Raw genomic sequence first — 14555 nt, forward strand, 5'->3', positions numbered from 1 at the left:
AATATAATACAAGTAGTAATGATGAAGACGGAGCATCAAACCCACAGTAAAATAGTTTAGCTGGTTTTTTATTTTAAAAGTGATAATCACATATTATAACTTTTATGTAACAAATTGTAATATCACGCATTCACGCTGTTATTAAGGAATTCAGAGTAAGACCCTACCCGATCTTTTTGTAACTCTGCTAATTCTAATTACAGAGTTAGTGATGTTCGCAACTCCTGGTTGGTTTTAACCCTTTAGGAAAGGATAATGTATTAAAATAACGCTAAAGAATCCAAAACACAGATAATTAACTTGTACCATTTTAAATTGGTATTAACATTTCGACCCCAACCTCCAATCGCATTACCGTCTCGAAAAAAATAAATAAAATATTTTTATTTCCATGATTTGTTGCTCCGTTTGCAACCAGGTTCGCAATTATAGCGGCCTGAATTTGGTGTACGACTCCGTTAGGACAATTTGCAACGGCTGTGTCATTAAAACCCTTGATATTCCAATCGAATGGAAGAGCAGGCATTTCGTTATCGTTTTCTATTTCAAGGAGAACAAGGTTGCAATTACTGGATTATTTCTAAAAATTGCGGGGAGATTTCTTGGGGCTAAATGTAAAAAATACGGGACACAAATGAAAACAATTATTTATAAACATCATCATAACTGCTACCACTCTGTTTATAGTTTTGCATTATATACTGTATGATCAATATATATATATAGATGTGAGACAATTTGGTTTACTCATGTGATGTCATTCCCTGTAAAAAAAGTCGATCCGTTTTTGATATTCCTTCTTTTTTCCGTAAAAGGCTTATATTTCCGGAATTAATAACCTTATATCACGGAATTTATCGAATTATTCACATTTTCCGTGAATGGACCCGGGAAAGGCTCATTTTTACGGAGTTTTTACAGAAATAACGAATAAAATTTTTTCTTTGTGTACCGGATTTTTCTTTGGCATAAAAGCTTTTAAACTTATAATGTAGGTGTAATTTCACATGCCCTGTAAGTTTACTTAGGATTCGGAAGAAGGTTTTGAATGTCGATTTTGACTTTACATATAGATGATTGATTTTACCGTCTTAGCTGATCATAGATTTAGCGAAAGAAAAAATTTTGTCAAATAAGTCGATAACGATATTTAAAACCGCCTTTCTCGCTCTAAGTAAACTTGCAGAGTAGTAAAATTACACCTAGCTAGTAGCTTTTTAAAGGCAATTTATTATTAGAAAAAATCTGATTTTTGTTGCGCCACAATCCGTTGGCTGCCACGGTACTGGTACACAAAAAATAAATGCTGTGACAAATTAGCGTGATACTGTATATGCTGTTACCGAAGTGTTACTCAGACAAATGAATTTCCTATTTATGAATTTTTATACTAATACACTTGGTTGTAATTAATTCCCAGAAATGAGTAATAAATGTATTTCTGGCTAAAGACTTGATTTTTGTTTTGTATTGTGCATTTTTGCATAGAATTTTTTTTATTCTTTTCATTTTATATAAGCTTTTTATATTAACTCTTCACTTAAATAAACCCTTTGAGCAAAATTTGTCAAGAAAAAAAATGAACGAGATTCAATTTATTAGTTTTTATATAATGCTAAACATAAAGATGAATTCAAATTTTGGTACCATACCACAAATTAAGGCGATAAAAATTTATTATACAGTATGTCAGCACTTATCGTCATTATTCGCAGTAGGCTAATTCCAGAAAAGTAATAAATAACATATTTTCTAATAAGCCTGCACCTTTAAAGGCTTAAAAAAAAGTAGGACCGGAACAGACCGGTCCCAAATTTATTCTTTTAATGTGATTTTTAATGTGACAATGAAAATATTATTTCTAAAATCGGTAGGAATCTTCAAGTTTTATATGTTTTTAGAGTTTTTAGAACGTTCTTACAATACGAATGGTAGAACACGCAAAAAAATTTACATATACTGAGAGAACAGAAGTTAATCCACAACAAATCGAAAAGATTGTACGTGCATATAGTAAAGGCAATAATAAGTTTATTAGAGAGCGCGACGGAAAAAAACCCTATATCAAGCGCATCTTACATTTAATTCCACAAATACCAATTCTTATTACTGTAGTTATACGTAGATAATAGAAATCCTTATTGGAAAATAGTTACTTATTATACTAACGACAACGAGCAGTCCATAAGAAATAGATTTGGAAATTATGACAACATTACCAACTTAATGTAATAACAAAGCATTGAAGCTAGTAAATCTGTTATTTTTATTCCAGTATTATTAATAAAATTGCTGGTCCATGATGATTTAAAAATAAAATGTGAGAATTTCTCTATAATCAAATAATAATACAATAATGAATGGCTTAGCCAGCATTATCTGAATTCCATTATTTATTAAATTAAACTTAATAAAGTTAAATCTTTAACTAAATTTCAAAATGGTTCAGAATTAGTTTAAAACTATATAAAAACAGTTTTTTGGTTTGTAAGATAAGACTAAGTTAAAGACCGAACCTAAACTGTAAAAAACCAAGCAGTGAAATTTTTTAAATTTTATTAAAGAAAAATATTGAAACTAAAAGTAAATTACATCTTGTTAAAAAAAAAGGTAGTTTTATAAATAATCAAGTTGTTATTCTTACATTACATTATGAAAATTTTTTTGGTGTAAGTTATTTTTATTTTCAAATATATAAGTAGTTTTATATAATTATATATACAGTGAAAAAAAAAAATAATGTTTATTAAAGTGTTATTTATTCTAACAGTAGCCTAATTAAATAAAATTAGTAAATTAGTAAAATTTTGGCTTCATAAATCCTCTTTTGTCAGTGGTATGAATTATAATTTTGATTATAAATTACTTGGATAATAAATACTTGGATAATACTCAGATCAACGTAAAAAGGTTACAAAAAGGTATTACCATTTGTTATTTTATGATCCGAAATGTACCTGGGTAAATGAGTAATAGGTCAACAGCTCTATTAACCCCTATGGAAGAAAAATATCCTTGATATCCCCCGGTCTTTTTATCTTTTTTTGTGAAGAAAAAAGGGAATTTCATTCCGCACTTTTTTCATCATTTTATTATTCCCCCCTTTCAAATCATGTGATTAGCATACATCCCACAACCCTAAGTTATCATCAAGTCCCAAGTCTTTTCCGCAAACAAAATTCTTGAATGTGATTTAAAAAATATCCGTGAATTTATGACGTCACGCAGCTCGGCAAATTTACTGTGCATTGATCTCACATGACCGGTCTATCATCATATGATTCTTATCGTTGACGCTGCATCTTTTTGTTCCGTAGGTTTAAATTAGGGCAAAAAATTAATTTGCAGGTTCCAGAATTCCGGAATTAAGAAAAAAATCTTTTTTTTTTTTTGTATACACCACATTAACAGCCCAACTTCTCGTCACACCGATGACCGATCCTCAATGTCATCAAAATTTGTGTTGACCCAAGATCTTCTTGAACCAGCTAGGGTTCGTTTACTTGAACAAGATACACAAATCATTCTGAAAATGTCTCTCTCGAAGATTATCTCAAAGTCTTCCATGGAAACCGAACAAAAACTTCCTGTCAAAATCTGTTTAGTCGATAAGAAAATCGTAGCTTATGAAATGGCCCTCATGCAGTAGTAATAAGCTGTTACAACACTTGCCTGGAACAATCAATTGCGAGGAAAATCATATTGTTGGTCCGAATAGCTATTTCATTGATGCCACCATTAGACCAAAGTATCTTCCTCTGCCTCCATCTTCAACTATGGTCTATGGTTGTAGATGTTGGATTTAGCTAATCGATCTGTAATTTACATGAACTAGCGCCAATTTACCTTCCCGCAATACTAACTACAATCATGATTTTTCTTGTTATTAAATATTTCCCACTCACCGTTCATCAGAATGCGAGAGCAATGGTAGGATAATATAGTTATTGAGTATGATATATACCTCCGATGTTGTATAGTATAGTGTAAAAAGACTATACTGTATAGATAAAGCTATACTGTATAAATAAAAAATTATACTGTATAGAAAAACTATACTGTATAGATTTCCGTCAACTATACTATACAACATCGGAGGTATATATCATACTCAATATCGTTTAACCGCAATGGTAGCTATGCTTTATTTACGCACAAGTTCAACTCCGAAAGTAAAGTGCCAGTCTCGGTAATATCTCACAACTTAATAATTTGGTTGTGAGATTTATTCAGAATGCTGTAGGTGCTAACGTAACTGGTTTTGTAACTGGAGCACCCCTTGCAATGGCTCAAATATTCCAAATTATTGTTTAAATATTTCAGCAAACGCCCTCATCCCTATTGGGATCGACTTAAATTTGTGGGAAGATATATTTTGTTTGATATCCGATCAAAATCTCGACAATCACTTGCACGACTAACACCATTTTGTTTTACTTTATGCAATTATTTAGATTTCAGATACAATTAAACAATTTTTAAATAATAAATAGTTATCATAATTAGATAATTTTAATAAATAGATAGATGATAATGCACTATTCCACTTAAATTTTTTCTTAATTGCGATCACTACTAAAAATATATATTAAATTTTTTTCGCTCGTGCAACTTTTTAAAAAGCACCCACATTTCTGTTGAAAAAAGTTTTTGAAAAAACTTATACTGTTATACAAGAACTTTGGATCCGCTATAAGGCTGTAAGGGTACATGGAGGCATAATTACCGTATATCACGGGCCATAGTACCCCATCACAGCCCCATGTATAGTACCTCAAAAAAGAATCACATCTCCATTGATTTTATTTAGATAATCCAACAAATATCTTAGGTGTGACATGTAACAATACCCTAATTATTTTATAACCTCTATTAATAGTAAAAATTCGCGTAATAGGACGGGGTACAGGGCCAAACCTCCGAAATTTGCGAGATACCCGCCGGGATACTGTGGTATTTATTACTAGTATTTCGGCAATTCGGCATTACTGTCTAAAATGATCTTAACAGTTGTTCCGGACATAATTATTACCAAATTAGTGAATCTATGTCAAGTTCCGGACGAGACTTACGCTAATAAGGTATGAATGAAATATATTTTTTCAGTTGTGATTGTGCAAAGAAAGCGATTCCAGGATTTGCAAACGAATGATATTTTCTTGTACAGATTTCTGAGGGTCTTACTAGAATCATGGAATGCAAACAATATAATTTTCGACGTAAGTAATTTATGCGTTTTAACTGAATTTTAACGATTTAATAGTAGATTCACATGCAATGTTTATAGATTGGAACGTTCTAAATTATTTTTAACGTATCAATAAAAAATTCGTATCACATGAGATCTCCCTATTAATTAAATCAGCGAGATGAATTACAGATCAACCAATCGGATTCAATTTTATTATTAAGCCATAAATTAATTACATGCATAAAATATGATCGCTCTTTTTGAAAGCGACATGATGCTTGAATGTAATGAATTTATTGTTTCGTGATCTAATTACAAGTTAAAAAAAATATAAAGTAATGCATGATCATACATATTTTCTAACCTTAACTGCTATATAACTTTCAGTTTTTAGTTTTTTTTTAGGGCCGGGAAAATTTCTAATAGAGGTTACCACCAATTCAAACCATTTTTAAACGTTAAATGTATTCCCAATTTTGAGATTGACCCATAAAATTTCTCAAAATTTATTATTAAGCAGGTGAAAAACTATTTGTATTACGATGATCCTTTAGATACTAACAAATTCAAAACGCGATTTACATATTTTAGTTACAATATTTAAAAGATTTTTTAATTGCTCGCATTAATTAATTGTTTCGCAATTCACAATTCATATTATTAAACTCCCTTTTTTTTTGAGTCTATCAATAATTTAACTTTCATGTTACAAAACTCCTTTTATTATTATTGATTAATATCAAAAATCTATAAAAAGGAATGAATCTTAGAAACTTCAGATAATTTCATTCATAAAAAAAAAAACTCTTAAACTTCTAACTAAATAATCATGGCTCGAGATTTTATTTTTGTATTCATATTATTGGTTACGCTTACCATTATCAATGCCATTCCGTTTCATAAAAGAACGGCTTTCTTTGGACCATGTCCTAACGTAGAAGATACATTCTCTGTAAAAATGGACCCTGATCCACTTATTTCTCCACATCTCACAACTTTTACTGTTACTGGAAAAGAGGTGTCTGGTCGAATTATCGGCCCACTTGCCTCACTTGTTGTTACAATAGGTGCTACAGGTCCAGTACAAACTTCCAGTGCATTTCCTGTTTGTAATGCAACTGATTGTCCAATTTTTTCAGGAACCGAGTATACTACATCAGGCACGTTTATACTAAACGCCACTTTACCTAAATCATATCAAATTGTATTGACTATGGGAATTTTAAATAGTAGTTCACCACAAATGACATTTTTACATGATCAAATCCTCGCTTGCGCATTGGCTACTATTGAAACTTAAATTTAATTTAGTTTATTTTATAAATTATTTTTGAAAAGTTAATATTTTTTTCTGAGACCGCCCATCAATGTAATAGGATTTGGTGGTCAATCCTGCTTGTTTATTATGTAGTGGAACATGTTCATGATCTGATGAAATCCCTTCTGTCTTTGAGTATTCAAAAGGGTATGTTTCTACCTGATGGGCCTAATCCTTTTGGAATAAAGCATAACTATATAGTTTATTATTAGAGTAAATGTCAAATTTATTTGTAATATAATTTATTTATAATAAAAGTGAATATATGGGGGTTCTTTAAATCTAAATTTACCAAATTGACCAAAATTGACCAAATTGATCAAATTGATTCATTTTGCAAATCATATTGAGATTTCGGGCATGATGGAATCCCATCCACTTGTCCAATAGGATCAGCTGTTTTTATTTCCATATATTCTTCGAAATTTTTAGGTACAAGCTGTAACCCAATGTTTATATATACTACACTTGTAACGCAATCAGTACTAGAGGATATCACATGATTCGAACACGAAACTGAAATTTTAAACTGAAAGTCTGAAACAATGTAAACAAATCTAATCTACCGAATCTAATCTACCGAATCCTACCGATTGAATATTAAAGTTTTTTTTTTTTGTTTATTTAAAAACTTTTACACCAAATACTAAAAGAAAAAACGTCAAACATTAAATCAATTAATCACGCCATATAAATTAATCACGCCATATAACGGATTTTTTTTGCCAAAGACATTTCTAATTTTTTTTTAAGGTTGGAGAACCAGCAAAACATTAAATTAATTAAATTAGCAACATTAAATTAGCAACATTGAATTACCAACATTAAAATTACCAACATTAAATTACCAATGCATTCTGAAAAGCCAAAGCATTGCTATACCTATTACTATAGCCCTATTACTATAGTATAGAGAATAGGGTAAATAATCCAAATTAATTAAATTTAATTGAAGCAAAACAAATTAATCAAACTAATAAAGAATCAAGGAATAACAGATTACAAATTATTTTTTTTAATATTTATTTATATTAACAGCAAAATAATAATTTCATATGGTGACCAGAATTGGTGGATATGTATGAATTTATGATATTTATTGTATAACAGATACAAAGAACAGATAGATACAAGATACAGAACAATACAGTACAAATATAAAAAAAAATGACATTCCAAATTTTTATTAATAAACATTTGTAAAAAAAAAATATTTTTTTTTTTAAAAAAAAATAATTTTAATATTTTTGTATTCATCATTTATTATTATTTCGTTATCTGTCATTTCATTATCTTGTTATTTTGTTATTTCATTATCTGTTATTCTGTTATTACATTATCTGTTATTTATTCATTATTTGTTATTTCATATTATATATATAAATATATATAATATATTTTTTTTTTTCATTTTTTATCAATTTGATTGGAATACGCGGATTACCCGAATGTTTGAATGAGACGCGGATAATCCGTGATGGATGATATGTAGATCATAATTTATCTGTCATTTTTTTTTTTCGTAATACAGTATATTTGTAATACAATTTTTTTTTTTAACAAAAACCTTAATATACATTGATACATTGATACATTGATTTGAATGACGATAAAAAATAAATTCATTACATTATATGATTAATAACCATTAAATGTTTAAATAATATTTACTCCTTTAATAAACATTATATTTCTAATTATAGTAATTTTAATGATATTTAGAATTAGTATACCTGATATAGAATAATAATATCCCTCAAATTCGAATGGATATTTGAAAAATAAGAAAGGATGATCCGGACAAAAAAAATTTCCGAATAAAAAAAACCTTCTTTTGAATTTTTAGGGAATATAAAATAATAATAAAATATTGAATTATGAATAAAAAAAAAAATAAAATTTTAATTGTTCTAACTTATATTGTTAATTAGTTAATCCGTGAATCATTTATATCATTTATATCATTTATATCATTTATATAATTATATAAATGATTATATAATTATATCACTGTATAATTATATCATTCATTATATTATTATATCATTCATTATATTAATTATATCATTCCTAAATTATTAATAATTAAATTAATAATTTTAACCGGTTATTTTTATATAAATTTCTTTATTTATAATAGCAATAAAAAAAACTAGTTTATTTAGTTTATTTGAGGGTTTTTTTTTGGATTATTCTTTTTTTCTCCATTTTCTCTATTTTTCTCCACCGTAAATCACCACATTCACCACCGCAGTTATATACGCCAAAAAAAAAAAGGATCGATCAAATATTTATCGTATGATATTGAAAAGAAAATCAATTATTTATCAAATGATAAGATAATTTGAAACGCGAAAAAAAAAAGAAAAATATGAAAAAAAAATTTTTTTTTAAGTAATTCAAATGTTTAATTTTGAATTACCTATAAGTATAATCGGTTCCTAACTTGAATCCGATCATCATAAACAAATACGTGAGAAACAAACAAACAATTTACTTTCGAATGCAATAAAAGTACAAATAATAAAATAAAATTTTTTTTTTTTTTTTTTTTTTTTTGATTAAAAAAAAATTTTAGGGATTATTTCAATCACGTGTATCAGAGTGTCAAATATTTCGACCAATCGGATAATATTCTTGTTTTTTTTTGAAAATTATCAAAAAAAAAAAAATGTTAGCTGTTAGTTATTGTATAATTTAATCCTTATTAAAGAATTTAATTTATTTTATTTTAGAAAAAAAAGTAAATAATATATAAATTTTTTTTTTTATTCTTTCCATATTAAAAAAGCCTATGTGATTATTATATATACAACTTGCGATGTGTGAATTATAATAGGTCCGAACTATATGTTCGAAATTATTTTGAACTATATGTTGTAATTGACTATATGTTGTAAATTACGTCTATTTTAAAAAAAATAAAATAATTATGTAAAAACAAAAAAAATGTTTACATAAAACGATAAAGAAATTTCGAAAAAAAAACGACGACGAAATAATAATAAAAAAAAAAAAAAGATTTTTTTTTTTTTTAAGAACGAATAGGTTAAAAATCGATCTCGGTTGAACGAAAAAGTTTTTTAGGTGGAAAAAAAAAAAAAATTAAAATAATAAATTGCCAAACATGTATACATGTATAAGAAAAGTTATGATTTTTTTTTTTTAGGTGTAATAATAATTAAAAAAAAAACTTAGAATTGGCGTATATACTGTATAAATAACTATATTTAAAGTAAATTGTTTAGAATTTAAAATAATTAAAATATATATAATAAGAAAAAAAAAAGCTTATAAGAATGATGTAATTATTGGTAATAATAATGTCCTAATACTTTGCCCATAAATTATGAACATTTTTGTAATATCCTCTCCAATCGTTCCATATTTTCTTCCATTCCCTTTATCAAGTAGATAACATTTTGATAAATCATCTTGAGTTCATCATCCATTACATCATTTCCACAATTTATTCTATCATCAACTTCAACTTCTGCCATTTGACCATCAAGTTTGTGCATAACACTTTCAAGTTCGTCAACTCTTGCAAACATTTGTTCAACTAAAATAAAGAAAAAAAATATTTGAGCTTTGTGTTATAAAGAAAAAAAAACGAAATTGAGCGCGTATTTTGAATGATTTACCTCCTTCTTTCAATATATTCATAAAATCGCTCTCTTTAATAGCGCACGCGTGTAAATTTGATTGTAGGTAATAAAGTTTTTGCCTCATTTTACAGGGCACAAGGGATGAAGAAGCGGAATGGTTATCGATTGAGTAGATTCTTTGTGGTTTGCCCATGTTTAGATTGAACTCGTTGGTGAAGGATTCAATTAAAGAAGTCTGAAATACAATTGATTATTATTAAAAGAATTTGGTTGTAACGGAAAAACCCGTAGTGAATTACAAATGCTTTGTCGAAAAGTTTTTTCACTTCTGATTACCATAGGGTCTAAATGGTTATGTTTGATGATTTTTATTTTTTTTATTTTTTTTTATTTTTTTATTTTTTATTTTTGTTAAGAGATTAAAAAGGTGTTTAATAAGGGATTTTTTTTTTTTAAATTAATTAATGTTTATATTTTAAATTTTTTTTTTTTGTTTTTTTTTTAAAAAAAAAATAATTTATTAAACGAAAAAAAAAACGGTGCGTAAAAAAGAGGTTGGCGAAAAGGCAAGGTGAGTTAAATGTTGAAAAAAAGCGTCAATTTATTAAAATTATTATGAATGAAATGAATATATTATATTAGTTTTACCAAATTACTGGTTTTCATAAACTTTAAACAAAGAAACACAACATTTAGTCGGTCCGTGAGCAGATTTCTTTCGACGTTTGACTTGCCAACTTGACGCACGTGTTACGTAGCACGTATCGGTGAAAAAAAAAACGGAGTTTTTCTATCTCAATTATGATTGGTCATGTTTTGAAATTATTATTAGCCCCTGTTATAATGTTTTTTTAATTTAATACAAAGGATTTAATAAAAAAAACCTGATTTTTTTAAAATGGAATTTTTTCATTGGTTTAAGATTAAGCATTGTTTTTTTTTTTTCACAATCGCCTAATCTAACCGAATATAACCAAAAAAAAAGATAAAGAAAATTTCAATAACCGCTTTTTAGTGTTGAAGGAATTGTTTGCATATTTTTTAATATATATAATTTTTTTTTTTTTTTTTTTTTTTTTTATAAAAGATAAGCTTTTCAGGAATTAAAATGATAATGAATGATAACTGATGATAACCGGAAAGGTTTATTTTTGATAATCAAAAAAAAAAATGTACGCCAAATTAAAATCCAATCAATTTAAGTTTTAAATGTAATGCTATCAAAAGAAAACGTAAAACCAACATTTGGGGAAACATGGAAAAAAAAATTTTCAACTGAGAAAAAAAAATTTTTTTTTTTTTTTAAACAAAAAAAAAAGCTATTATTAGTATCATTAGTATGACAATTTATTGTCTATCCGATTTTCCATGAAAATTCCATGGAAGATCGATTAATTTAGCAGAATCCGTGATTTGAATAACCAGAGAATTATTTAAAAAGGTCTAGTATGACTTACACTGTACCTTATCAATTATACAATTATATAACTCGGCAGGTTTGTTTTTTTCTTAGCTAAAAGATTTGGTTTGATTGTGATACATAACAATAATAAAAAAGAATGAATGATATCTATATTATTATTTTTTTGAAGCGTTACACAAAAATAGTAACGTCATTGCGACCATGAATTTTTTTTCTTTTTGAATTTTTTTTTTCAATAAATAAAATAAAAAAGAAATTTCTATTTTAAAAATGATCCAATTTTTTTTACTTGTTTAAAAAAAAAAAATTCCAAGTTCCTAAAATAAAATGATGGTTCAATGCATTTTCATGCATGGGAAAAAAATTTCATTTTTAACCATTTTTTTTTTTAATGTAAACATAATAATATTATTATTTAAAGTTTTTTCGTGAGACTTTTTTTTTTATTTTTAATTCACATGTTTATTTTAATTTAAAGTTTTTACGTGTGTTGCAAACATTCAACACGTGATTTTATATATTATTATATACGAATACTTTTTTACTTTACTTACTTTCAATTTAACCCATTTTAGAAAGTTTCAAGATAAAAAAAAGTCTCAATGTTAATAACGATAAAAGGAGATACGATAAAACGACAAGTATAGCATGAGATACAAAGCCAGATACAAAGCCACATTACCTTTAATATTTTAAAATTTAAGATATTGCTGTCTAATTGTGCTAATTGTGTTAATTGTATTAATTGTGGTCTGGGCAAAGGCATCAAAGAATATTTAAAGTTAAATAAAGTTAATATAAAAATGATCGAATGTATTAGTACTAAGCGTCAATAAACGGTAACCTAGTATTGAAAGAATGTATATTAAAAATAAGACTTACTTAGACTTACGCCTTTTATTTCATTATTATAATGGATTTTTTTCCAATTGTGTACATATATATATATAGAGAGCCGGTTACAACTTTTAAAAAGTTCTTGGCGATAAAAATTTAGTTTAGTAATTAGTTCAATTGATGACGAAATATAATAAATGACATGGGTAATGATGATAATAACATGGGTAATATTTTTTTTTAAATGAAAGACCAAAAATTATTTTAAGGTTAGATATCTTTGTTAAGATACCATATATGTTTAGAATTGCATATGATGATTTCCTTCAAACGGTTTATTACATTGTTTTTTTTTCGTGATAAAAATGTTTTCCCTCAAAAAAGTTCTGTTACATAATAGATGACGATATGGCGGATCTGAAAAAACTTACATCCCTTGTAATCTTGTATTTCCCTGTGTACCTTTGTATTCCCTGTAATCCTTTGTCATCCCCAATCAATTATGTAGGGTTCTGCATAATTGCATTTCTTACATTGAATTAACGGGCACCACCGGCCTTATCATACCTTGATTGGTCGAAATGATTGATTTAGGTTATTGTGTCATTGTGTAATTTACTATTATTTTTTTTTTTCGCGCGGTTTTTGAAAAAAAAAAATTATTATTTTTTTTTTCTTTCATAATTTTAATGCATTATACTTTGTTCTATTTAGTCTATTTAGTCTATTTCTCGGTAAATGAAAAACCCAAAAGTTCGCGATACACCGAATTGAATTTTCAAATATAGAAACTTGTAATAATAATATCCGATTTAAAATTTCCATATTTTGATTATAAAGAGAAAAAAGAAGGTTTAAAAACTTTAAAAAAAGTCATATGTAATTAGAAAATCAATTCAATTAATTATTTTTTTTGAAACCTTGATTAAAGTTTAAAAAAAATTTTTTAGAATGTTTTTGAAACTTTCCGTTGCCTTTGAAACTTTTCCGTTGCATCATTCCCGTTGCATTACGGCGTAATTATTCCCGTAAATTTTTTTTTTTTGAATGAATTCTTTTTTTTCGAAAAAGTGAAATGAACCATTTTTGTTCAATTTTTTTTACTTTTTTTTTCTTTTTTTCTTTTTTTTGAATAAATATTTTTTTTTTACGTAAACATTTTTACGTAATTAAAATATTTTAAAAATACTTTTTATATTATGAAACGCGAAGCTTTCATTTTTACGTGACAGTATGTAAATGAACTTTTTGTAGGTATAATAAAACCATTAAATAAAGTTAACTTTGTTAGGTATTTTTTTATCAAAAGAATAATAGGTAAAAAAAAATCAATTTGAATTTTTCTTTAAAAAAATTTAAGGGGATCCGGGGCGCATTTGTTTTTGAAACACAAAAAAAGAAAAAAATTAAAATACCTAAATAACTAACATTTCTAATTTGAGCAAGGTTTAAGGAAGCACAAATAACACAAATTCATAACAGGTTTCTCACGCATGAACATTTGTTTCATCTCCCCTTTTTTAAAGTTTATTAAAAAAGTTATTAATTATACATATAATAAAAGATTGTTTTAAAAAACATCTAATCATGATAACGTTATTTTTATTTTTTTTTATCGTATGATTGTTATGATTATTATTCTATATTATTATTATTCTATTAAAATTTTCTTTAAAAAATATATGTTTCTCTTTTAGATCTCATTAATAAAATGAATAAATTTTTTTTTTTTGCGCCATAAAAAATCTTTTAGTAATTCGTAATTTGGCGTGATATTTTTTTTTAACATGTGAAAAAAAAGGCGTTTCGGAAAATTCCAATCGAAAGTGGTCCCAAATATTGGAATATCATGAATTTTTACTTTTTTTGCAATAATTGACCTTTAAGTTTGTATGAAAATGGCGCGCGTTTTATTTATTGGCTAATTAGTATAACGCGAATATTTCGGTTTTTGCCGAAATAAAAATGATGTGCTATAATGTTTTTTTAATGACGCGTTATTAACTTTTGCGCGTTATGAGGGCGCATGGTCCGCATGGTCTCTGCGTTATGAGATCTTTAAAATCATTAGGTCTTTGCGCATTATAGTGCATTATGGTGCATTATAAGGTCTTTGTGTCTTATTAGGTAGGTATTATAGGTATTGGTATTATAAGTATTACTGAATGTTTCAAAGTC

General features: G+C 26.8%; 4 protein-coding genes across 4 annotated transcripts; 2 read left to right on the plus strand and 2 right to left on the minus strand.

Moving 5' to 3' along the window:
* Positions 1–310: 310 nt before the first annotated feature.
* OCT59_011400 (uncharacterized protein) lies at positions 311–526 on the minus strand (the record flags this gene model as incomplete). The annotated part of the gene is made up of 1 exon (XM_066136475.1): positions 311–526. One exon carries the CDS (start codon positions 524–526, stop codon positions 311–313), a length of 216 nt encoding a protein of 71 aa, XP_066001090.1.
* A 2919-nt stretch (positions 527–3445) lies between these two features.
* OCT59_011401 (uncharacterized protein) lies at positions 3446–3649 on the plus strand (the record flags this gene model as incomplete). The annotated part of the gene is made up of 1 exon (XM_066136476.1): positions 3446–3649. The coding sequence occupies one exon, from the start codon at positions 3446–3448 to the stop codon at positions 3647–3649; it is 204 nt and encodes a 67-aa protein (XP_066001091.1).
* Positions 3650–6020: 2371 nt separating this feature from the next.
* On the plus strand, positions 6021–6491 carry OCT59_011402 (uncharacterized protein; the record flags this gene model as incomplete). Its single annotated transcript, XM_025329155.2, has 1 exon — positions 6021–6491. The coding sequence occupies one exon, from the start codon at positions 6021–6023 to the stop codon at positions 6489–6491; it is 471 nt and encodes a 156-aa protein (XP_025177743.1).
* A 3365-nt stretch (positions 6492–9856) lies between these two features.
* OCT59_011403 (uncharacterized protein) lies at positions 9857–10310 on the minus strand (the record flags this gene model as incomplete). The annotated part of the gene is made up of 2 exons (XM_066136477.1): positions 9857–10071; positions 10154–10310. 2 exons carry the CDS (start codon positions 10308–10310, stop codon positions 9857–9859), a joined length of 372 nt encoding a protein of 123 aa, XP_066001092.1.
* Positions 10311–14555: the final 4245 nt, after the last annotated feature.

This window comes from Rhizophagus irregularis, chromosome 19 (genome assembly GCF_026210795.1).
Source record: "Rhizophagus irregularis chromosome 19, complete sequence".
Lineage (NCBI taxonomy): Eukaryota > Fungi > Glomeromycota > Glomeromycetes > Glomerales > Glomeraceae > Rhizophagus > Rhizophagus irregularis.